The 25,882-nt window shown below is 52.6% G+C and overlaps 1 protein-coding gene across 10 annotated transcripts in view; it reads left to right on the top strand.

Moving 5' to 3' along the window:
• The window catches only part of PLXNA2 (plexin A2), a 212,936-nt gene that overhangs the window by 68,060 nt on the left and 118,994 nt on the right, over nt 1-25,882 (top strand). The window contains exon 4 of one of the 10 annotated variants that reach the window (XM_036342304.1): nt 12,619-13,295. The exons of the other annotated variants lie outside the window; for them this stretch is intronic. Within the exon in view, the coding sequence (XP_036198197.1) occupies nt 12,619-12,714 (96 nt within the window). The 3' untranslated portion in view covers nt 12,715-13,295. Of the gene's footprint in view, nt 1-12,618; nt 13,296-25,882 lie in introns of those variants that run through there. 10 annotated transcript variants of the gene reach the window in all.

Genomic DNA, 25,882 nt, shown 5'->3' with positions numbered 1-25,882 from the left:
TGGGCTTCTGCCCCTGCACACCCAAGTGTAACCTCCAAGTCTAAGTCCGTGTCTCTCTGATTCCTTGGCGCTCTAAGCCCCTTGCTCGCTTGCCCGCAAGGCTGGGGCCGCTCTAGATTATGTTTTCTAGGATAGGGGCTCTGGCTTTATTCCCAGACAGGACCAGATGCACCCAAAATATCCTTTTAGATGCAGCACCAATCTTCCCTGAGGCTGGGCTCTGCAGCGTCCAGTCCACTGTGGGCGACAGCAATAGTCATGATGAGTTAAAGTTCTACCAGCACACAAGGCCGGTGGTCCAAGACTCTGCCGATCACTTGTAACCCATCTGAACTCTCCCTGTGTCTTGTCATCACCCCATTAATCTGCCCTTGTTTATCAGTCTTTTAGTATGTGTCCTGTCTGGGTCTGGAGTGTGTGGCCTGTCACCCGTCTGCCAGTGACTCCCAAAGGTCAGCCTCTTCTTTCCTCCAGCCTCTCAGTGGCGTAATGGGGAGCACAGTACAGAGGGAGGGGCAGCCTTTGCCCCAGCCCAGCTGTTCCGCTCCCAGGAACTCATTCTGGAGCATCCGCGGGCCTGAGTGAGGATCTCAGGACCCAGGGAGTACACTCTAAAAGTGCAGGGCGGGCCTGGGATCAGCTCAGCCTCATCGGAAGCCACTGAAGGGCCAGGGTAGCTTTTGAAATCCACATGGATGGAGGTGGAGCCTGGAGCCCATGACCCTGGAGGGGTGGGTCCAGCTTCAGCTCTGCAGACGCCCGGCCTCTGGTGCCTGCTGAGGAGCTCATTTTCCCTGGCCTCGGGTCCTGGTTGAAACTGGGACTTACTGGCCACGGATGCCAATTAAGAACTGTGTTGGGGTCCATTAGCCGCTCAGAAGCAGTATCTATATCCTTAAAAACCACACCTACTTTATCTTCTTTTTATGTCTATTCCTCCTTTTTCACAAAATTAACAACTCCCCACCCTAGCCAGTTTAGCTCAGTGGATAGAGAGTCGGCCTTCGGACTAAAGGGTCCCAGGTTCGACTCCAGCCAAGGGCGCATGCCCTGGTTGCAGGCTCGATTCCCCCCACCCCCCACCCCCCACTCCAGTAGGGGGGAGTGCAGGAGGCAGCCAATCAGTGATTCTCATCATTGATGTTTCTATCTCTATCTCTCTCCCTTCCTCTCTGAAATCAATGAAAAAAATAAAATAAGGTCTCACATTAAAAAATAAAAAAATTAACAACTCCCCAAGCATTTAGAGCCTACTGAAGGCATCAGAAAGAACACTTGAGTCAGACACGTATTTTTATCCCAGGCTTAGGCAAGGCACCCAGCCTCTCTGGGCCTACTGATTCTGCACAGTGCTGGCGATTTACTCTACCATGTGGGGTTGTTAGGAGGAATAAATAAGAGAAAGCCATTTATCTTATTTACTTACCTATTTATTTATTTAATTCTCATCTGAGGATATGTCATTGATTTGAGAGAGAGAGAGAGAGAGAAGAAGGGAGAGAGAAAGAGAAAAATCGATCACTTGCTTCCCGTATGCATCCGACAGGGGATCAAACCTGCTACCAGGTATGTGCCCTGATCAGGAATTGAACCCACAATATTTTGGTGCATGGAACAAGGCTCCAACCTACTGAGCCACCTGGTCAAGTCTCATTTATTTATTTGTTCAGTATTTTCTGAGCGCTGACTATAGACAGTATATGTTGGTCACTATTCTAGGGGGAATATATATCTGTGAACAAAATAGATAAGAGCCTGTTGCTAGTTACCTGCTTTAAACTCAAAGGCGTACGCTCTAGACCAGCGGTTCTCAACCTGTGGTTCGTGACCCCTTTGGGGGTCGAACGACCCTTTCACAGGGGTCGCCTAAATACATCCTGCATAACAGATATTTACATTACGATTCATAACAGTAGCAAAATTACAGTTACGAAGTACCAACGAAAATAATTTTATGGTTGGGGGTCACCACAACATGAGGAACTGTATTAAAGGGTCACGGCATTAGGAAGGTTGAGAACCACTGCTCTAGACCTAGACTGAAACCTGTGTGTGAGATGTTACATCCCTACAGTCCCCTCCCCTCAGCTAGACAGATGCCTCCACTCCCCCTCCAGGCACGGCTATGCATAAAGAGGGGAAAGGGAGGGAGAGAGGCACTAATATTTTTCATAAATTACACCTTGTAATCCTGGCCTGTGACGTAGGTGTCACTGTGCCCACTTTCCAATAAGAAAACCAAAGCTCCAAAGGTCGAGGTCACCTGCCCAGGGTTTCACAGCTGGTGAGTAGCACCAGCAGACTCTGCACCCAGGCCTTGTGACTCTAAAGCCCTGCCCTTTCGGTTCCACTTGTCTGCATCCGTATAAAAAGTTCCCTTTGTCGCCCCTCTCGGTATTAATCACACTGGGTGGTCCCCAAGGCCACGGAGTGATTCAGGGATGGGTTGTGGGGGCAGGGGCAGCAGGCAGGTGCTGTGCTTGTGACTGCGGAGTCTGTGTATGTGTGTGGGGTTCCAACGACGGGATCTCAGTGGGGAATTGGTACTTGGGCTGCTAAATAACCGCAATTTGTATTAAGCAAAAACATAGTCATTATGCAGCACGTGCGGGCTGCCGCGTCTGACTCTCATTAGGGAAGCGGGGAGCCGGGGGCGCGCTGGCCTGTGGGCTCGGGAGAAGCTTCCCCCAGGGGTTCTGAGATGTCCTTCTCTGGGCAGGATGTGGGGAGCAGGTGGTGGAGAAGCGAGAGCCAAGGGGGGTGGGGGGCTGCTAGCACCTCCACTTCAGCTGGCCTGTGCCGCGGCCCCTCCTACCTCCATCAGTAGGGCCATTCCAGTTCTAATTAACACAAGTAAATACGCGTCCCAGCACTGGGCAGGGGACACATGTGTTGATATTTAATTATATAGTGTGCGCTGAGTCTATTATGGCGCCTCCAGGGAATGGCAGCTGCAGACAATGAGGTGCAATGGAGTACATTCCAAACTACTAGTTAATGAATGCATGAGCGGCCCCCTTTGGTGTCAGGGGGTGTGGGAGAGAGGGCACCCGATATTCTCCTGGTGTCCCCCTCTCCCTTTCTGTTGCTCTCTTCCTCCCAGCCCTTTTCTTCCACAAACTCCTTGAAATCCTCAGTAGTCACAGGAAGCTCCCATTCGGAGCTCTGGTCAAAGATTTAGTGAGCCAAGGGGTGAAAGCTCTGCGCGGACGTAAGTCAGTGAAGCTTGGAAATTCCGTGTGGGTTTCCTTTGTCTAGTAAAGTTGGTGCCAGTCCCCAGGGACCTAGAGACTCTGAGTGACATTCTGTCATAGCCCCGAGCTCTGCTCTCTATTTTGGGGACGCCCTCGCCCTCTCCCATTCTAAGCGTCAGGTGCAGGCTCGGGAGCTGCATTGCACAGAATCCCGCTGGGCTGGGAACGGAGGGGTTGGAGGTGAGAGGAAGGAGGGCTGCTGCATGCCAGGCAGGAGAGGTGCCAGGGGCCAAAGCCGGGGTTAGGGGTCTAGCCACTTGGGAGAGAAACAGGGAGAAGCAGTTTCTCCTCGTTCCTGCCAGCGTGTGCCGCCCCCCCACCCACCCCCCCCACGCCGTGCCCTTCCTGACTCTGGTTAATCACTGTCAGTGCATGAAGCCCTCACTCCGTGCTCTTTGCGGATTTCATCACTGTGCTGCTTTGCACGGGCGTTCCTTTTCCTTTTCTCACCCCGTCCTATAGACTTTATGTGTCGTTCTTTGGAACTTCCGGAACATTTTCCAAATCCCCCCATGTGCATGGTCATTGAGCCCGTATGGCTCCCTCCTGGTACAGGTGCCGGCAAGGGCAAGGCCCAGATCACAGCCCGCTTTCTGTGCCGGGCACCGCCCTTTGCACAGCAGACATTGGGGTGACATTTGAAGTCCCCACAGGTCAGGGATCATTCCTGTCTTTATCCTCGGAGTCCCTGCTCCCAGCTCTGCGGGCAGAGCCTGCTGAGGGTTTGGGCAGAGCTGGCCCTGTTGGCTGCTCTACTTCCAACCAGCTTCATCTCAGCTCTGAGGACACTTGCCTAAGCCAGACACCTGGCCGAGGGAGGGTGGGCCTGGGAGAGGGACTCAGGCGAGCAGCTGCTGGTGTTTGTGTGGGAGTTCCTAACCAATGAGATCTTTTCTTTCTCTCCCCAAACCTTGCCAGTTGGGGTTGATTTCTTTCCCCGCCGTGTGTAAATGTGGGAAATGTAATGTGCCCTTTCCTGGGGTGGTATGGATGGGCCCCTTTTCAGGGTGCTCTTTCTTTGGACCAGTGGCGATGCGCCCTGCCCTCTTGTGGGAAGTGACCCGCAATTAACCTGCATAGAATAAGCAGCTAGAGCAGGAAGGTAACCCGTACAGGGGGCTTTCTGAGCAGGAGGGAGGAGCAGAAAGCATGAATCAGTTTGCCAGTGGAAATTGTAGAGCATTGGTTCTCTTTCGTCAAAAAATCAGACCTAGATCCCTGGCCCAGGCAGAGAGTGGAGTCTCACCTGGAAGCCCGGGGCTTCCCTCAATCCTGGGATCCTCTCAATCCTAGGGATCCCCTCAATCTTAGGGCTCCCCTCAACCCTGGGGCTCCCCTCAGTCCTGGAGTTACTCTCAATCCTGGGGTTCCTCTCAATCCTGGGGCTCCCCTCAATCCAGGAACCCTGCAGCCCGGAGCTGGGGAGGGGAAGCCACAGCTGCAAACTTCCCTCCGGTCTCCAGGGTGGGAGGGAGAGGGCTTTGAGGCCAGCCTAGGGCGAGGCCAGCCCTGGACCTGTTAGAGGCAGCTGGGCCTGTGGCACTTAAGACCAATGACATAAGCTGAGAGTTTGCCCCGAGCTGTTGGGGAGGTCCCCATGGGCTTTTCCCCAATAAGGGGATGGAGGAAAGCAAAACAGAAAATGCACGGTGAATCCCGGACAGGAAACATGAAAACCCTGGTTCAAGTCCACATGCTGCTACTTCCAAGGTACGTGACCTTGGACACGTCTCATAAACTCTCTGAGCATTGTTTCCCTATAAATAAAGCCGGGGTAATGATTCTCACCTCAGGAATGCTGTGAGTCTGCCATGATGTACGTGGCAACACTTCCGAAGCAATAAAAATATCCTATAATGTGGGGTATTGTTATTCCCTCCCACCCAGGACTTGGTTCCTTATCCCGGGAAAGAGAATGAGCTATAAGATGAATCAGAGCTTGGCACCCACACCCAAGCCGCGAGAGTCAGGAACTTCACCCTCTAAGTGGCTAGCTGTCCAGACCTTATGAAAGAGGCTGAGTGAAGCCCTCCATCCCCATGCTCCTTTGCAAATTCAAATTCAGAATTGTAGCCAGTTTGAACTGGAGGCGGACGAGAGGTTTGGCCAGCCGAAGGTCCAGCAGCTTGGGTCCCACTCGTGACTTCTTGTCCCAGAGCCTCTCGTCACTGCGGTTCCCACAGCACGGCCCCCGCCTAAGCCTCTTGGCTAACCGAGTATTTTTAACCTGCCACCTCCTTCCGCTTTGCCGATCTGCAGACAAGGGTCCCTGCGAGATAACAGAATCCATTAGTGCCGCTAGCATCCGCAGCGCCTGCTAAGTAGTCCTAAGGAGGTGCCTCCTGGGGGCGGCGGCCTGGAGGGACACTGAGGGGGAGGCAGGCTGGCTCAGGGTCCGGGAAGGATGCTCCGGTGCAGCCGAAAGGAGTAGGCATTCCCTTCTTAGGAGTTCTCAGGGATGGTCCCTGCCCCTGCCCCTTGAGGATCCCCCTTAGCCCACATCTGAGAGTAAGGATCCTATGCTTTGCCCACAAGGATTTGGCAGGAAAGGAGCTCTCAGAAAGTGTCTAGAACTGGTCCTCAGAGGAAAACACCACCATTGAGTAACTGGTGGTCACCTGGAAGGAGGGGGGAGGCAGACCACCTGCGTGCTCTTCCCTTTTGGGTTGTGAGGCTGAGAACAGGAACTTCTCTGGCCAGTGGGAACTGAACTGTGGGCTCCTCCCTCCTCCCCCTTTTCCGGTAGATGTTGGTAGTGACAGAGCAGAAGCGTTTGGGGGCACAGAAGGGGCAGAGGAGGATCCCCTGGGAGGCTGGCCAGGGAAGGGGGTCAGAGACCTCTTGCCGGGAGCTTACAGGGCTGAAGGTGTCCGCTCGCAGGAGGCTCTCTAATCGCTCACGCACACACCAGCCCCTCCTGCCAAGGCCAGTTTCCATGCTGAACTGTTCATTATTGCCACCGGGCAACATGCACCGAAGCGCCAGAACCCACCAGCGTGGGGGAGAGGGGACAGGTGAAGCCAGGACTACATCTCCCGCCCTGCGCTCCTAGGCGGGTGCGGGCCCTGGGGAAATGGGGGGGAGAAGCCCAGACCCTGATGCCCAAGGATGGCGAAGGGCACCCCGCCCGAGGCAGAGCTCAAGTTCACTGAGCAGGTATTTCGTGAGCATTGACCTGCCTAGTGCTGTGCCGGGCCCGGGGCACAGGGCTGATGGGGAAGAGACACCAGGGCTGGCTGCTTGTCACCGTGGTGACCGTGTCAAAGAGGTGCACAGGTTCCACGGGCAGGTGATGATTTGTAACCAGGGGACCAGAACTGTTGGGGGCGGGGCTTCCTGAGCAAGTGGTGCTTAAGCTGAATAAAAAGACTTCACCAGCCTCTTTCCCCGCCCCCGCCCCACCCCACCCCTAGGGGCCGCAGTCCACATTCCTCACCAGCCCTTCCAGGCACAGGTGCTGCGCCCCCTGCACTCCTTCACGCCCCCCTCTCCCGCATTCCCCGCATTATTAGTCCATCCTCTTCTCCAGGTGCCCTCACCTGCCCTCCTTTGAGCCCTCTTCCCTGCCCCCCTCCCCCAGCTGGGACTTACATCCTGCTCCTGAGCTTGTGCTGGCTCCCTAGTTGGCGTCCATATTTTTTAACCCTTTTAGTGGCTCCCACAGCTTTTAGGAGACAGCTCAGCCTCTTTAATCATTTACAGAGCAGTCACCTGCGGCCCAGGTGAGCTGAAGGAAGGTCTTGTTCACACCACAGCTCCTCAGCACTCCGAGCCCAGCAGCCAGGAATGGAATACCTGGGTCTGACTCCCAGCGTTCCTGCTCCTGCCTGCATGCCATCTCCATCCTCTTTGGAGAAGAATGGATGGTCAGTGTCATCCCCAGCCTTCCCTGGCCTACCACTGAGCCACACTTCCAAATCACTCCCAGCCTCCTGCCGTCTCTGCCAATGCTCTCAGCGTCCTGAGCCCTTGGCCCTTCCTGAGGCCGGTTTCCCCACCCTCCAGGCCGGAGCTGGGTGCTGTGTGTTCTTTCAATAGGAAGCTGCCAGTCAGATTGATCCCCCCCCTCCCAGGACCCACCTTGCCAGGCACCCAGAACCCACTCAGACTCCTCCCTTCACTGTGGACTTGATAGAATCTGGAAAATGCATGCCCTAGCTGGTTTGGCTCCGTGGATAAAGCCTCAGCCTGCGGACTGAAGGGTCCCGGGTTCGATTCCGGTCAAGGGCATATGCCTGGTTGCGGGCTCGATCCCCAGTAGGGGGCGTGCAGGAGGCAGCCAATCAGTGATTCTCTCTCATCATGGATGTTTCTATCTCTCTCTCCTTCTCCCTTCCTCTCTGAATCAATAAAAAAAACATTTTAAAAAAGAAAGAAAGAAAATGCATTAAACATTACACAGAGCAGTTGACGTGTAATTAATGAAGTACAGAGTTTGGCTGGAAGCCTCCACTTAAAATAGCACCATGAGTGGGGAAAGAGGAAGCGGAGGGGAGGGGAGGGAGGCTCCCAAGGTGGCTCGTGAGAAAGATGAGGATTTTATTTTTTTACTAATGAGGGTGAGACTGGGGTTCAGAGAAGCCAAATGTCTCGCCCAAGGACACTGGTGCATCACAGGACAGAACTGGGGGCCCGCCTGGGCTGCTGCCTTTGACCTTGTCTGTACCTCCAGGTACTGGAGACCAGCACTCCTGTATCCTGACCCCGGGAAGTCGCACATTCCAAGGCTGTTTTAATGTGAGAGGTGTTTTAATGGCGTTTGAGACGGCCTGTTCCCTCTCTGACTCTGGGGAGGTTGGAGGGAGCTTCACGTCTTCTTTGAAGCAAAAAAAAAAAAAAAAAAGGCTTTTCCATCTGCAGGCCTATTCAGAGAGTCCTTCTTCAGTTAGAGGCCTCTGTGCAGGGGAGAGGTGAGGAGGGCTTGAGGAGGGAAGGAAGGACGGCTCTGTGGTTAATTCAGATGCCTGGCCTCCGGGGCATTCTCTCTGGAAGCTGGTGCCCTGCTGCTTTCTGATCCCAAACTGGGTTTTTTTGAAGCAAAACACAAATTTCAGCCCAACTGATCAACCCTGACAGGGCAGCAGCACCTCCGCCCTGCCACTCATTAACCAAGGACCCCGGGTGGCTAGAGGAGGCAGGCCAGCCCTGAGGGACGAGGCTGACATGGAGGGGTATAGAACCTTTAGGATCAGATCACCAAAAGGGAAACGGAGGCACGCTTCACCAGACATAGGAAATCCTGATGGAAACCCTTTGTCCCACTTGAAATGCTTCCCTCTTCTCTCTACAAGGCAGAAGTGAACTTGATCTTCTTGTCGAAACAGCAGTGAACGGGCGAGAACGTGTGAAAGTCCGTTCTATGCCGAGACCCTGCAGGCCCTCTGTGAGGATAATTCATCTGTTAATTACGTGCCATAAGGAAAACAGCCCTGGCTTCTATGGCATGATCTGTGTTGCGTTTGTTCCTATAGCCCAGTGGTTCTCAACCTTCTGGCCCTTTAAATACAGTTCCTCATGTTGTGACCCAACCATAAAATTATTTTCGTTGCTACTTCATAACTGTAATGTTGCTACTGTTATGAATCGTAATGTAAATATCTGATATGCAGGATGTATTTAGGCGACTCCTGTGAAAGGGTCGTTCGACCACCAGAAGGGGTCGCAACCCACAGGTTGAGAACCGCTGCTATAGCCGCAAAGCAAAAGCACTATCCTTTGAGGAAAATGTTTGTGGCCAGACTCGAGACCAACAGCAAATGTTTGCTCTAACCCCGCCTCCCCCCGCCCCCCACCCGAGAGCCTCAGTGTGTTCATCTGCAGGATGGGGATAAAGAAAGCCTCCCTTCCCTGCAGCCCGTAGGGTGGACTGAAGGAGATGCTGCTGTTTGTCTGGCAGCCGGGCAGTGGTGCAATGCCGTGGTGATGTCAGTGATGCAATGCCGTGGTAATGGCTGGCTGCCTCATTCTGCCTAGTTTCTGGTCCCCCTGTCTTCCCGCCCCTGCCTGGGCCAGAGCCAGCTGCACACACCTGGCCATCAGAGAGACACATGGGGTTTCTGCCTTCTACCCTTAGGCTTCCCCTGCAGGCACCTTGTTCTCAAATATCCAGAACTTGAACCTGGAACCGAATACAACTACTTCTTCCCAGGGGAAAGTAAGTTAGAGATCTGGAGATGGGAGCCCAGCCATCAGCCAATTCGCAACTCTAAGCCTTCCCACCCTGGGGCGGGGGGAGGTGCTGATGCAGGAGAGGGGGGTCAGGGAAGACATGCACTGTCTCCAGTGCAGCGGGGTGAGGGGGAGGCTGGGGCAGAGTGGGTTGGGTATCGAGGGCATTCCACAGCCGGCTTTGGCCTTGCCGCTGAGTCAGAGCCCAGGGAGCTGCCCAGACCAGAGGAGCCTCAGAGTCGACTGTGGGCAAACCTGATAGCCCATCTGGAATCCATCCACCGCCTGCCTCCCCCTCCCACACCCTGAGCTCCTCGGAGGAGCCATAGTGCGGAAGCAGGGCCAGGCGCCTCCACCAGCAGGCCGGGCGGTCCCCCAGGTGCCAGCCACAGGCCCCCACGGCCCCCTCCTAGCTCTGAAAGCTCAGGTCGCCCAGGCACCCACTCCTGGCTGCAGCTCCTGCCCCTTCCTCTCAGCACCAGAGTGAGCTGGTCTTGTGGCTTCCAGTAGAGCAGGAGAAAGGGGAAGGGGACTCTGAGTCTTTCCCCAGGGGGCCTGGGAACGTAGTCCCTTCCCTGTCAGAAAGAAGTTCAGATTGCCTTTTTAAAAAATGTCTTTTTTATTGATTCAAAGAGGAAGGGAGAAGAAGAGAGAGATAGAAACATTAATGACGAGAGAGAATCATCAATCAGCTGCCTCTTGCATGCCCCACACTGCAGACTGAGCCAGCCCTGACCAGGAATCGAACCATGACCTCCAGGCTCATAGTTCAACACTCAACCACTGAGCCAGGGGCCAGGCCAGATTGCCCTTAAGGTAGCGCCAGGCTTTCAGAACCCTCATGGAGGAGTCGACCAGCCCTCCTTGGCTGGCAGAGCCCTTAATCTCCTTGGATATCTGGTGCCCCCAGTCTCCCATCACTCCAGTATCCTAAGGGCTCAAGTTCTCACAGCACAGGGGTCTCGGGGTTGGAAGACGTGGACAGTGCAAAGAGCAGGGACCACCAGCTGCCTGGAGTCTTGGGCTGTGTCCTCAGCTCTGCGGAGGGGTTTGCTCTGTGACCTTGTGGGATGCCTTTTCTTTCTCAGGGACCCAGTTTCCTTCCTCTATAATAGGATACCTCTCCCCTCCCTCCCCCCACGATGATCACGAGGCTTGTAGAAAAAACATTTAAATGATAGAAAAAAGCCCTGACCGGTTTGGCTCAGTGGATAGAACATCGGCCTGCGGACTCAAGGGTCCCAGGTTTGATTCTGGTCAAGGGCATGTACCTTGGTTGCAGGCACATCCCCAGTGGGGAGTGTGCAGGAGGCAGCTGATTGATGTTTCTCTCTCATCGATGTTTCTAACTCTCTATCCCTCTCCCTTCCTCTCTGTAAAAAAAATCAATAAAATATATAAAAAATGATAGAAACAAAAAATGGTAGGTTGTTACCACATGGTACTGCGGTGCCAGTTACAGCAACAAGTGGCAGCCTCTTCGGGGGTGGGGACCTGACCCCCAGGGCCCCTCTCCTGGGCCATGACAGGGAGTGCTCCCCAAAGCCTGGAGGAGAGGGTTTTATTTCCCCACTTTCCTGGCATCCCCCCTCCCTGGGGTCAGTAGGCGTCCTGGTGGTCTTGTTGTAATCCACCACATTTTAGCAACCTCTGACCGCCACCCAGCCAGCCTGTGGGTGACCACCAATGGGGCTCTCCCTCCCTCTCACATGCAGACATGCACACTGCCCTCTGTGAGCAAGGTGGGAAGCCCCTGGGACCGACCGTTGCGCTGGAGAGCACCCTCCGCAGGGAGGATCCTGGGAGCCCGCTGAGACATGTCACCTGTTTGCTGGAGACCCTGGCGGGGTCAGGGGTCAGGGGTCAGAGGCAGCGCAGACCACCTGCAGGGATCCAGGCCCCGTTGCCCACCACACATCTCTTTTAACAACAAACTTTGGGAACGGCCTGTGTTCCCGGAGCAGCTTCCTGCTGCACAGTGTTTGCCTAATCTGTCTACCACCAAATCCTCTCCAAACACCAGGTTTCCTGCCCTGCGCTGACAATCAGCGAGCTCATTATCTGGGATTAGAGAGGGAATAGGCTGGGGGTGGGGTCACTTCTAATTACAGGAAAAAAATTAGCCCAACTCATGTCAGCAAGGCCACTGGGATTAGAACGAAGTCCAGGTCTGGACACAGGTCAGTGGGCAGGCGGGACTGCCCCTTGCTCTGGACTGGGGTCTTCTGCTCCTGACTGTTTCTGGGGGCTTGGATGAGGGTAGAAGGGGGGCTCCCAGAGCTTCTCTCTCAGGGATCGGGGAGACCGGTATGTGCCGGCATTAGAGAGAGAGGCAGAGAAGCAAAACAGAGGAAGACGGGGATGTAATGGACACCCAGAGAAACTGGAATTGCCAAGAGAATGACAAGGGAGGGAGGAAGGAAGAGAGCAGCAGGTGGGAGTTAAAAGGAGATGGCTAGTGAAAACAGACAGACAGACACATGTTCCAATACCTCCCTTTCTCTCCTCACATTTCCTGTGTCCAGCGTCGCTGTCACTTTCCCTTTCAAGGGAGGACAGCAGGCAGGCAGGAGAAGCAGGCCTCCCCTGCCTTGCTCCCCCCCTCTCCCCTCTCTCCTTCTAGTACCCAGCTCACTGGCCCAGCTTCGCCACACTCCGTGCAGATGGCCAGTGCTTTCGGCCTGGCCGGGGACATGGGTAGGGTGGGAGCTTGTGACCTGAAGGTGAGCCCCTCTGCCAAACAGTTCTTGCCTTCTCTTCTGTGTGAAGAATCTCTTGGCTCGGTGAAGCAGTTGTTCATTAATTTATTCATTCATTCTTCCATTTCACAAATAGGTAGGGGGCATTGTTATGGGCCAGACCCATAGCTGATCTAAGGATGTTTATTTTTATTAGCCCAACCGAAAGCTAATTGACCACTGGCTCTAGGTTTTACGTGGAATCTGTCTCCTCACCTCTTTCCTCTCTTCTAACGCACCATCTATATATACTTAACCATCTTGGGAGTAGTCCAGGCCCTCAGATACACCCACTGGCTAACTCCTACCCAGAGACAAAGGATACAAGCACACAGTGCAAAGGCCTGAGAATATGTCAAGGCAGCATACAACAGAGTAAAAATGCATCTGTGCAAACAGTATATTTGTGCATGAATTAGTAATTATTTGTATATATTTCTACCCGCTTTTCAAATAAGGAATTAGGTAACTTAGAAGAAAAGATTTGGCAAACACATATCATGAAAACGAGCATGGAACTGGAAAATCCAAGCCACAGAGTGGAGTGGAAGTAATTATGTCAACAGTAAAGCTCCTATAGGAACCATCACCCAGCATCAGATTTGGCCTGAGTCTCCTGGCAGCCAAGTCAAAAAGGGAAATGGAATGAACTAGATGGAAATCCTTACTCTCTGATAGAAGTAGACCTATTTTTTCAGGAGAGAGACAATTCCCAGATGTCACATTCTACCAGTGATTTATCATGTGAAACCTTGCACAGAAACCAGGAGAAAAGTTGGACATCAAAATTGGAAGCAACTTTTATGTGGCGATTTCTTACAATAACTCACAATAAGATGCCAAGGCTGTGACATCCATGGAATAATCAACATTCAATAAATCACTCTCCTGGAGTAACCAACAATAAGAAGGGAGGAGATAAGGCCATTAAGGAAAGTGAGGCTTGATGATTTAGCTTTTGTGATCCAAGTTTGTGGCTTGCCGGAGCTCCGACGTGATTCAGGGAGAGCTTGCAACCTTTTTAAAGCACCCCCTTATGCTTGGCACGCTGCCAAAAGTTGAATAAAATGAACTCTGTAGATCCAGCCTCTACATCTGGGAATTTATCATTTTTGTTGCCACTTCCATAGGGGCGCAGACAGCTGAATAAGACCATTAAAATGATAGTAAGATGGCAAAGGGGGGTGCATTTTGGGGAGGCATGTGGCTTAATAGAAGCTCACGCCATCAAACCGACTCAGGTTCCAATCTCTGCCTGCCCCTTACTGGCTCTGTGACCTGAGGCGTGTTATTTAACCTCTCTGCGCCCCAGTTTCCTCATCAGTGAGATGGGTTTGGGGGATTAACGTAGATATTTTGTGAAAGGCACCTGGTGCCCTGTGCAACACATGATATGAGCTTAGTAAGTGGGAACTTACACAGTCCAGGGTTGCCAAATAAGGCTAGATTCCTAGTGTGAGGCGCGGAACCCCAAGTAAGGCAAAGGGGAAGAGTTCTCTAATCCTCCCCAGGTGGCTGGGGACCCAAAGCCCCTTCTGAGGAATCCCTCAAAGCCATCAGCTCCTAATGCTTGCGACTGTCTGAAGCCAGTTCTGCGTGCTCCTAGGTTGTGCCTCTTGAGGCCCCAGAATTCTCTCTTTGCTCTGCTTCCATCACAGCCTGACCGGGAAATCCCTGTGCCTGCTTTCTCTCACCTCTTCGGAAACGTCCAGGAGTTGGGTTTTGCTGCCCAAGGTCATTGTTTAGGTCCATCTTTCCTTGCCCAGCCCCATCGACTTCCCACACCTCAACCCTCAGGTGTGCCTCCGCCGCTTGTCATGGGAGGTTCAGGTGTCAGGTGGATATGACAGGTGTTCACTCCTGCCCCTCCTTGGGGCACCCTTGTCCAGATTGGATGTCAGCCACCCCAGGCAGCCTCCAGGCAACAACAAAAGGGGGTGAGGACAGGAAGCCCTGTGGTGTTCCCTGCCCATCCCACCACCCCTCCCTGGCAGCTGGCGACCCTGAACTCCCCTGACCACAGAGCTGGGCAGGAAGGGGAGGCAGCGCCAGAGCATCCAGGTGTCGGGCCAGGGGCCAGGCGCACACCATCCCCTCTGCCCACCCTCTCTCCCTCGGCTTCTTTGCAGTGTCTCTGGTACTTTCCAGCCCACTGCCAAATTGTCAAAAGCTATGAGAGGCAAAGTGCTGTTCAGTTAATGATTCCAGTCCCTGGAGAGGAGACGTGCTCTTCTAGAAGAAAAAAATAGAGAGGAGTGGGGTGTGGGAGGGGCAGGAGAGGGGGATGCTTTAGTACTTTGCACAAAAGCTACGCTGTCGCTCCTCGCAGCTCTTTTTAAGGAGCAGATTAGAAGTGGGTAGGTTTGCCCTGAGCAGCCTTCTCTCGGTGGGTAATGAGGGGAGCCTCCCCCTCACTTTCTCTTTTTCACAAAGTAAAAAGGGTCTGAGTCAGACACTGCCATCCTTTTGGCCCCGTGGCCTCAGCCTTCTGTGTCCCAGCACAGGTCCAATGCAGACCCTGGCCAACCCATTCCTTCAGCCACTTCAGGCTGCACCCTCCCCCAGTGCCAAGGGCTGAGCTCCTCTCCCTTCCCCCGATTCTCCCTTCTTCCCCTTCATCCTCCTCCCCTCGTCTCCCTGCCCCCCTCCTCCCTCCTTCCCCTCCTCTGCCTTTTCTCCTCCTCCCTCCTCTTCCTTCTCCCACTCCTCCTCCCCCCACCTCTACTCCCTCCTCCTACCCTCCAGTTACCCTCGCTCATCCCCCTCCCCTCTTTATGCTCTCCATCCTCTTTGCCCCTCCCTCCTCCCCCTCCTCCTTCCCCAGCTATTCCCCTGGAATAGACAGAGAGCAAGGGTGACCAGTTGCCTCAATGGGCCCCTGAAGAATTTCCTCTCTGCCCAGTTTTCCTCCTCAGTTGCGTCCCACACAAATCTCTGGATTGAAGGTAAATCCATCAAAACCTCTTTGCCTCCACGCAGCCTTTCCAGCTTCCCAACCGCTTTCACATTCCTTATCTCATTTGTTCCTGCCGCAGCCTTGTCTAGTGGGCAGTGCTGTTCTTATCAGTTCTGCAGGTGAGGGAAGTGAGAATGAACTCCCTGGCTGAGTGTCCCTGGGTGGCCTCCGCCCCAGCCAGTTACTAGTAAGACCTCAGCCCTGACCGGACAGTCAGTACCTATAGGAAGGGAAGATGGAAGTGTGGGGCCTAGAAGACGTAGAAAGCGAGCGGAAAATCTGGGAGGTAGCTGCGGAGGCGGACCTGTATGTTCTTTAATGTCCAGCATCACCAGGTGTGACCCAGCTTCAGGGAGGATTTCTCTAAGGTTTTGTGTTCCATAGCATCGCCAGGAGCGTGCCCCCGTGGCCATGGCCCCTGCCATCTGCTCAAATTGACGCAGAGAATTGCACGGGGCGTAGAAACGCCGCCACCCTTTGGGCACCGTGGTGTGCGGCTGCACAAGGGCCAGGAGCACAGCATCCCGGAGAGTGGGAGCCCTCGGGGTCTGGAGAATGTGGGAGGCGGAGGAGAATGAGCTGCACTTTGCTGACCGTTCAGCCCATTGGATATTCTCAGAGAAAAGGCAACCAGTTTGGCCCTCACAAGGCCTCTGCTTCCCTCCTGCTCCCTCTCCAAGGAGATCCTCGCACCTGCTGTGCTGTTGTACCCAGCCACCAGCAAGGTCTGCCTGCTGGCGCTATGCCCGGCAGCTGTGGGGGCGTCAGTGCCAGGAGGGGCGGGCGTCAAGGAGAAGCAGGTGTCCAGCCAAAGAGAACAAGGTGACCGGGAAGGGTCCCGGGGAGCCCAGCAGAGCCAGCAGACCAGACAACCCTTGCTCACCACCCCACTCTGATGAGAATGATCTGGGCCCAGAAGAATAGTAATGAATTCATTAGGGGTCTGTTGTCACAGAGCCGCTCATTATTGAAGTCCCTCTGCTGGGAGGGGAGATGGGGAAAGGTGTGAAGGGGACAGCTATTCAAACAGAATCTTTGAAAGGAGTTAGACCCTCCCCCAGCTGTCTGCTCTGCCCTTGGGCTCTGCCAGAAAGACCCACAGAGCAGATACATGGGGACCCTGAGCCACCCTGGGTGGGCTGCTCTGGATTTCAGGATGGAGGTTTTCCAGCCTCACCCCTTTCTAGTCATTCCTCTTCCTGTGACTCTGAGTCTCAGACCCCAGCTCTGACCCAACCCATCAACGTGACCTTACCAGCGGTTCTCAACCTGTGGGTCGCGACCCCCTTGGCAGTCGAACGACCCTTTCACAGGGGTCGCCTAAGACCATCCTGCATATCAGATATTTACATTACGATTCATAACAGTAGCAACATTACAGTGATGAAGTAGCAACGAAGATAATTTTATGGTTGGGTCACAACATGAGGAACTGTATTTAAAGGGCCAGAAGGTTGAGAACCACTGCCTTAACCCTTGCTTTCCGTCTGCCTTTGAGCTAGCACAGCTCCAGCTCCATGGCCCTGGAGTTCTTTACCTAACAGCACCTTGAGTGCTTAGTGCTTTCCTTCTAAGAGCCCTTATAGGTCCAATGGGGAGGCAAAAAGACCGTTTTAACAGAAGCAAATGTGTGTAGTGTGTTTCAGTGCGAGCTCCAGAAGATTTGGTTTGGGGGCAGGGCAATGGCAGAGCAGGATTCCTTCTTTCTCCACCCATTCTTTTCTAGAGATGGGGAGAGGCCTAGGAAAGTGAAGGCCCAACAGGCATAAGATTCTGTTTCTTCCACCTCCCAGCTGTGTGACCTTGAGGAATTACCTCACCCCTCTGTGCTTCAGTTTCCTCACATATAACATGGGAATAGTAGAACCCTTAGGATGAGGTCTAACAGTCATAGGGGCTAAATATATGTGAGCCGTGGCTAATGTTCCCCTCCTGCCCAGACCCCAGAGCAGGATTCATTCACTCCATCAGCATGTGTCCTTGCGGGCCTGCTGTATGCACAGTAGTGCCAAATGCAGTGGGGCATGTGAAGCTGTATAAAACACAGGGACTGCTTTCTGGGAACTTACCATCTTAGGCACGATAACTGCGTGTGTTTACCAGTGACTGTGCCAAGAGACACTGCTAGGTGCTATGAGAATTCAAAGGAGGGATCAGGACAGACTTCATGGAGGAGGTGGCATTTGGATTGGGCCTTGAAGGATAGTCAGGATCTGGGAGGTAGAATGAATTGTCAAGCACAGGCATCAAGACCAAAAACCTGGAGACATCATTGGAAAATGGTGAGATGGCCCTGTCAGCTAACCCCTACATGACTTTTCTAAATTACCAGTGGGGGCAATTCAAGGTGTTCTGTGTGTGTGTGTGTGCATGGATGCATGCAACTATTCAGTCTTTTCCATATTCCTAACTTAGTGTATGTTCATTATTTTAAAAAATTAGGAGCCTGAGATAAGCAAGAGAAAGAAAATGACAAACACCTGAAATGTAAGGGTTTTGCATACAGAAAAGGCAGGATCAAATAAGTGTTTTAAGAAGATTAATCTGGCAGTGTTTGGGAGGACAGATTAGAGCAGGAATATGCTGGAGGCAGGCAGATTTCTCAGGTTATTGCAGTCGCACAGATAAGAGGCAATAAAGACTCAGACCTCGCCCGCGAGCAATGGGAGAGAAATACAGAGACAGGGATGTGGTCTCCGCTTTTTTTTTTCCCCAGTTACCACGCGTTTGCTGCACTGTGGTATACACATGCCACACGCATCCTTTAAATGATTTTTCCTTTGAAAATCTCAGGGAGCCCCGTGCATTCAGGCACAGCCCAGTGTCGGATTGCTGTGCACACCAATCTTGACCTTCCTTCTTGGCCTCCCAGCCCGCAATGCCATCCTCAGTGTCAATGCAAGCAAGAGATGACTGTTCCAGATTACAAAATGCAGGACAATGGTAGGCCATGGAGAAGAACGAGTTAATTAAAGAGGGTGACAACCCGCTCAGACACCCAGCCTTTGCTCTGTTTCCAGACTACAGGTGCCTGTCTTCGTCACCCTGGGGGAGGCAGCTACAGGATCTATTTTGTGTCCCAGGATTTAGCTCCAGGGGCACTCAGCAGTCTTGGGATGTAATTTTGAGTCTCACGGGCATCAGATGCGCCCTCTTGTTGGACTTACCAGTTGGAAAAACCGAGGCCTCAGAGTGTGGCCGGAAGAAAGAGTCCAGGCCTTGGAATCAGGCAGACCCACTCTGCGCTTCCCTGCACCCCTGACCAGCTGTGTGATCTGACACTTCACACTTCCTATTCTGTGGCATGGGGAGCCTGGCCCATAGAGGGTTCAAGATTATTCCTGCTAATATCGCCAACCTTTTGCACACTGATGGCCATGTTCAATAGAGGTTCAATAAATCCTTTAAGCTAAATTGATGAAGGGAGAGAAATGGTTCGAGAGCCTGTGTCGCCCAGCCCGTGTGGCTCAGTGGTTGAGCATCCACCTAGGAACCTGGAGGTCACAGTTCGATTCCCTGTTGGGACACATTCCCAGGCTGCAGGCTCAATATCCAGTGTGGGGCAGCCGATCAAGATTCTGTCTCATCTTAGATGTTTCTATCTCTCTCTCCCTCTCCCTTCCTCTCTGAAATCAATAAAAATATATATTTTTTAAAAAGAAAGCCTGTGTAGATCTAATCCCAGGGAGGGCTGGGTTCCCTTACCTGCTCCTCCCTGGCAGTGTGATGGGGCCTTTCAAGGTAGTTAACCTGAGTGGCAGCGTGCCTAATGCTCACCACACCCTGTCCCTGAGCTGGGTGAGGAAGGCTGCACCGCCCCCCACGGGGGCCCTAAAGGACGGTTCTAAATCATTCATTCAATCCTGAAGCAGCCGGGGCGTCCCCAGGCGGGAACCTGTGTGCAGTGCCTGGAGCCCCACATATTAGAGCTTTGGGTCAACGGAGATTCTGTTTGGCAGCAGTTGCTCATTATTCTTTATTAATTCCTCCTCCCATCCCTCTACGCTCCCCCCAGCTCTGTGCACGCTCCCTGTGAATTATTGCTTTGCCGCTGCGTGATGTGATTTCATCTGAGGCTGCTTAATGCCTTGACTGTCCCTGGCTGTGTTTATCTTATTTGTTTCCCAGAACAATCAAGTGCTTCCTCTGCCCCTGGCAGCTTCATCCTGTTCCCGGAGCCTCCTGACCTGCCCAGAGTCTTGAGTTGGAGCAACACTGAAAGGTGGGGCTGGTCTGAGACCAAGCCCTGTGCTCAGAAACTGCCCCACCCATGCCATTCACCTGCACAGGCTCCTGTCCCTTCCCGCCTTGAAGCTCAAAGCCCTTCGTGACAGGGAGTTCCCAGAGTTGGATTCTTTTGCTTCTGGGTTGTTGTTGTTGTTTTTTTAAAAATATATTTTATTGATTTTTTTTTACAGAGAGGAAGGGAGAGAGTTAGAGAGTTAGAAACATCAATGAGAGAGAAACATCGATCAGCTGCCTCCTGCAGGCCTCCCACTGGGGATGTGCCCACAACCAAGGTACATGCCCTTGACCAGAATCGAACCTGGGACCTTTCTGTCTGCAGGCCGACACTCTATCCACTGAGCTAAACCGATTAGGGCTGCTTTCTGGGTTTTGATGTCCTTTTCCCCTGAGTCTAAAGGGAGAGGCCCCTGGGATAGGCGCGTCGGTGCCCTGGTGGAGCGCAGTGAGCCAATAACCTCAGGAAGGTGGGAAGCAGAGGCTGCTCTTCTCAGGCCTATGGGCAACAGGGATCCGTGATTGCCAGGCCCTCCACGATTTAGGGAAAAGAAAAAAACAACACTCCCCACTCCAGCCAAACTCCAACCCAACTCTTGAACACTTACTTTACCCATAGTAGGTGCTCAATAAAATATTCACACCATCCACTATCCCCTGTCACAACCCAGGCTCTTAAATCTCAGGCCGTCCCAAGGTGCAGAAGTCCAGAGAAGTGCTTCCTCTTAGACCCTGCACCATGTTTCAGAAGAAAGCCCTCCATGGGTTGGCCCTCTGAAGTCCAGGAGCCTGTAGTCCCATGCACCCCTCACGTGCAGTTTAGTATTTAGGGCAGATTGCTAACACGCATAGAAATAGAAGTGATTGTACATGGAAATGTCATTCTCTAATGTTAGAGCCCCAGTGAGTAACCGACAACTCTCCAACTCTCTAGGGACCAGTGTTGGGAGTGTGTGTGTGTGTTGGGGGGGGGGGGGGCAGGGGGTGGTGGCCAGAATTCTCCAAGTTTAGCACGTCTTAGTGACCTCCTTCCTTTTCATGGGCAGGCAGATCCTGGGCCTTGTCTTCCCTCTTCCCCTCCTCTCCTGGGTCAGTGCAACCCACTGGCCAAGTTTTCAGGCTTCCCTGTCCCTCTCCAATTAGCCAAGCATTTAGGGCCAGGTGCCCGGCTGTCCTCCGGGAGCCTCGCCTGCTTGGCTATGACTCTGCGTGGTTAGTTAATGTTTGCACAGCTCCAGAGGGTGGGGGGTGGGGAGCGGGGGGCGAGCCCACGATGCCCTGGAAGTTGCTGCTGCTTGTGTGTGTGTGTGCATGTATGTGTGTGTGCAGGATAGAGGGAAGAAGAATCTCAGAGACTGAACTTACTAAAGACTTCCATCTATAAATAATCCGGGTCATGAAGCTGTACAGAAATAAACTTCAGCATGAATCCCTTCTCTCAGCACTAAATGCACAGCTACGGACACACTCGCTCATTAACTCACTACTGAGTTCAGTCTGGGCAGCACCAGGCTTTCTCCACCTTGCCCTCTTTAAAGGTCTAAATGTGCGCATGCATGCACACACATATGCACACACATATGCACATGCACCACTTATATGCACACACACATTTATATACCATGCAACCCAGAGTGCTGAGGCAGAGATACAATCAAGTCACACAGGCCTCTTCCACAGTGAATTTTAGGACAAACGGTGACAAGGGCTGGAATTGTTGAGCCCTCAGTAACTGTGTGTCAGGTCTGCAACCCCAAGTTTCCAAGAAGCCTGGGCTCACACATGACAACAACTGTTTCATATTACATCACGCTTTAAACTTTGCAAAGAACTCACATTTCCGCCTCTGCTTTGCAGTTGAGGTGTCACCTCCTTCAGGAAGCCTCCCCTCACGGCTCTAGGTGAGGTGCTGTCCTGCCTGCCAGGCTGGCCTCCCCAGGCTCCCATGTGTTTGTGAAGAGGGTAGAATTGTCCATTTCCCTGTTCCTTGGGCTTCCTAAGAAGATCCTTTCCCACAGTGTCCCCAGCGGTTAGCACAGGCCTGGCTCACCGTAGGCATGTACTAAATGCCTACAGGATGATACTGAAATCCATAGCTAATAACTCATTTCATTCTCACGACATCTCTTCTGAGCTAGTCAGGACAGGCACTACCACTCTCATTTGGCAGCAATGGAGACCATTTCACAAACAAGTGAAGCGAGTTGCCTGAAGTCACATAGCCAATTACCGAGAAAGTTGGGATTCCATTCCAGCCCTCCAGAGAGGGACCAGTGCCTCCCACTGTGTGGGGATCCCTCTCACACACATCTGCTTCCTACTGGGAAGGCCCAAGAAGAGAATTCCTGATTCTACTGCTCATCAGCTGATCTTGAAAAAAATGACTATGACCATGACTACTACTAATCAAGTGATATTAGAGCATCACATTCCAAGCAAAGGCACCATAATTTAGGACTAACTAGAGAAGACATTGATGTATAAGAGGAAGAGTTCGGGGGGGGCGGGGGGGGGGCGCTGTAGGTAAGCTAGTTAATTGGATATGCTGATTTGAATTGGATGTTCATGTAAAGAGGCTGCCATTAATTTCTGCACAGACCTTGCTGTGATTTAAAGGGAAGCTACTAATAGGATTACTATTTCATTCTCATATCCGAGAGGCCCCTCCCATCTGGGGAAAGGACAGTAAATCTCCCCTGGATTTCACAGCCCCAACGCCATCCCTGAGAAATGGACTTTTAGCCACCAACCAAATTAGATTTGGAGTTTATCGTTGTTATCGTTGCCTCCCAGGAAAGAGGTGACTGTCCCACTTTGGCCTTGGGGTCTGAAGGAGGAAGAGTGGGCAAGGAGAGAATTTGGACATTTAGCCGCAATGAACAGCTAGAGTGGCCCAGTGTTATCCTTTCTTAGGAGAATCAAGGTTTGTGTGTAAATGAATCCCCTTCTACCACCCTTATTAGCCATGTGGTCTTGGCCTAATGCAGTTTAATGTTGTCTTCTGGGCATTGAAACTTGGCCCTGGGGACACAAGCTTCAAACTGAATGGAACTGTCACTTTGTGGGCCACTACACAATAGACTCAACCAGGTGGATTTTAAAATCCCTCTTCTGTTTGGGACTCTCTGACAGCCCCTCACTATCACCCTGGGTCTGGCAGGGATGGGGGACAACTTTGAAACTCAACCCTTCCCATCCAAGACAGAACAATGTGAGCAGAGAAGATGGACAGTGGGCCGGGAGACCAGGGGGTCCAAGAAAAGGAGGTGGGGCCAGGGGCTGGCAGGCAGAAGGCAGGGGAGGCCAACTGGGCTGCAGAGGTCTTTCCCCACCCCAATTCCCTTTGCTCCCTCTGGCTGACCTTGACCCCTACCCCCCCTCCCCCCCGCCCGGAGGACCCTCCTACCTAGCCCGTAGCCCCCTTCAGCCATGCGCGTCCTCTGGATCACACCGGCTGGGAGCCAGATGGAGCCCCCGTTCCACCAATACTAGCTGCGTCCTTTGATTGGGAGTGTTTGGATGAGATGTGCTCCAAAGCCCTTGTCTCTCAGCAGTATCGTACAGTCTGTGGTTCTCCACTGACAGGGCCCAAGCAGATTGCTTCTTCCTGTTACTCAGAGGGGGAAACTGAGGCTCAGAGAGACAAGGTAACGGACCTAAACGTATGCCCGTAAGCAGAAATCAAGGCCAGGCAAGAACAGAGCCAGACCAGAAACCCAGGAACCCTGAACCGCAGACCCATGCTCTGCCCACATCGGTGTGTGGCCAGAGGGAGCAAACGGAATTAGGGCGGGGAAAGACCGCTGTGGGCCAGCTGGCCTCCCCTGCCTTCTGCCTGCCAGTCCCTGGCCCCACCCCCTTTTTTTGACACCCCCCTCCCCCCGCCCGGCCTCCTGGCCCACTGTCCATCTTCTCTGCCCTCCTGAAGGTTTCTGGGAGAGTCACACAAGCTGGGGGCAGACCGCATGGAATGAGTCAGAGGAGGGCGGGGCTCCCTGGGCAGTGCTGCTCTTCTCTCGGGGCATTTAGACTGAATGCAATAGGATAGCTTAGTTCAGGTTCAGCTCCAAGAACATTTTCTGTTCTGGTTTGGTTTTAGCTCTGACGTTTGAGTGTTATGCAGATTTGATTCTGGCTTTAACTGGTTTATTAAAAGATTGGGGTTGCAGATGGGAATAAAAAAACAAAACACAACAAATCTGCTTAGGTCTCCGATTCAGTAAGAGGTGAATGGCTGGGGTCGGTCCTAACTGGGATGCTGCAGAGGATGTGATGATGAAAAGGTGTCTTTGGCGCAATCCCAGCTTCAACCTCGCCGTGGGTACCATCTAGTCCCAGGCACCAGAGAGGGAGGGCCAGGCATGTGGTGTTCCTCCTTCTGACTTTGTGTCCAGGCCTTGCTGGGGGTCCAGGCAGGTGCCCAGGCTTGTGGGGAGGGAGGCTGCTCTGCTTGGCAGAGGGGTAACTGGCCTCCCGGGCAGAGAGATCCTGGGCCAGGCCGGAAGGAGGGGGCCAGGTTCTGCAGCTCCTGAGCCTGAGCCAGAGTCTTGGAATCTCACAGGAGAGGAGCAGCTGTCGCAGGGAGGGTGGCGAGAGCCACTGGACACTTCCTCTTGAGAGGAAGAAGGGAGCCGGGACTTCCCATGATATGGAAGTAGAAGGCTGAGGTCAAGCCAACCAGGAGTCCTGACAGCTACCTCTTCCCCCTTCCTTTGGCAATAGCACAAGAACTTTTGTGACTAAAAGCTACCACTTCTGGAAGAGTCTCATGGAAATTTGGTTTCTGTCCATCTGAGAGAGAGTGCTGCTTTGAATGCTAAGGGGAACCAATTTGATGGTGGGGTGTTTTCCCACATAAAGACCCTGGCCCTTCACTCTTCTTGAGTCCATAATCAGATTTGCTCAGGGTGCAGGGCAGTAGCCTCAGCCCCATAGCATCATCACTGACCCCACAGTCTTCCTCCATCCTGTGAGAATGAATTCAGTGGTGCCTGGCCCCTTCCCTGGAAGGAGGGGCTTAGTGACAGTTGCCAAGGCAACAGCTTTGAACAGCAGGAAGCTACTAGCCAGGCAGAAAAGAGGCAAAGGAGAAGCTTAGGGGAAACAGGAGAGTCTTGCCCACAAAGGGAGGTACTTGGGTAGGAATGGCTAAGAGCAGAATTTCTTTGGTTCCATTGAGGCTACCTCCTCATCTTCATCTCAACCATCAAAGTGATGAGAAGAAACAATATCCCCTATTCCAGGCCCTGCTCTACTATTCTCACTCTGGGGCTGGGCACAAGGCCTCAGGCAGGAATCTGCTGTTTCTGCCACTAGGAAATCCAGGGCCACACGGTTCCCCATTCACAGTGGGCTTATGGTCTACCTCCCGCCCACTCCAGTCCAATTCCATTGCAGCAGGTACAGACCATGCCCTGGCTCAGGCCCTTCAAGTAGGCCATTGTCAGGAGGGTAGAGAAATAGGAATGGAAGCACTGGTCCTCCTTCCCCAACTCTGCAATAAGTAATGCTCTTAACCCTCCCTACTTGGCCAGTAGGAACTGAGGATGCCTCCACCTGTCCATCCTGACATGTTACCTGTGGCATCAGGCACCAGGCTCAGCCCTTGGGATGAATAAGCCATGTCCTCCCCTAAGGAGCTCTCCATGGGGTGGGAGAAAGGGGCAGAGGGGAGGAGATGGTTAGAAAGGGAATTGGGACAAGAAGGCTTAATCTTAAAATCTTCCAAAGAAAATGTCTTTTGACTTCATTTGGATTTGGCACTAAAGAGTTCATAATACTTTATCAGTTGGTTTGTAGTTCATGTCCTTTCAACAAGTATTTTTCAAGCATTCCCCTTTATCCATTAACAGCTATGTCCCCAGCCCCATCCTAGTCTTCAGGGTTAGAGGGTTATGAGAGAAATAGAAATGTTGATGGACATCTGCACATGTGAAGCAGTTAGAGAACAATTTAAATAGGTCACCAGCCCTAACTGGTTTGGCTCAGTAGAGAGAGCGTCGGCCTGCGGACTCAAGGGTCCCAGGTTCAATTCTGGTCAAGGGCATGTACCTTAGTTGTAGGCACATCCCCAGTAGGGAGTGTGCAGGAGGCAGCTGATCAATGTTTCTCTCTCATCAATGTTTCTAACTCTCTATCCCTCTCCCTTCCTCTCTGTAAAAAATCAATAAAATATATATATTTTTAAATAAAATAAATAGGTCACCAATTCACGTTAGCTAGTACATATATGATGAACAGATCAATTGATTATAATTCTAGGACAAAATGTCTGGTAGGGAAAAAGGCATCTGAGTGAAGTGCAATTAGTGTGGGGAAGAGATTGAGGAAGACTTCATGGAGGAGATGGGGCTTGAGTTAGAGGGGTTTCCAGGAGTAGAGGACAAAGAAATGAGCCACCGGTAAGGATTGTTGGTCAACAGTCAACTGCTCTGCTGGGAACAAGAAACCTAGGATGGGGACACATTCGAACCAAGGACCCCGGCCACCAACTTTTGGATGACCTAGGGCAGTGATGGCGAACC

Source organism: Myotis myotis, unplaced genomic scaffold, assembly GCF_014108235.1.
Source record: "Myotis myotis isolate mMyoMyo1 unplaced genomic scaffold, mMyoMyo1.p scaffold_m19_p_18, whole genome shotgun sequence".
Lineage (NCBI taxonomy): Eukaryota > Metazoa > Chordata > Mammalia > Chiroptera > Vespertilionidae > Myotis > Myotis myotis.
This window is presented reverse-complemented; position numbering and strand designations above follow the sequence as displayed.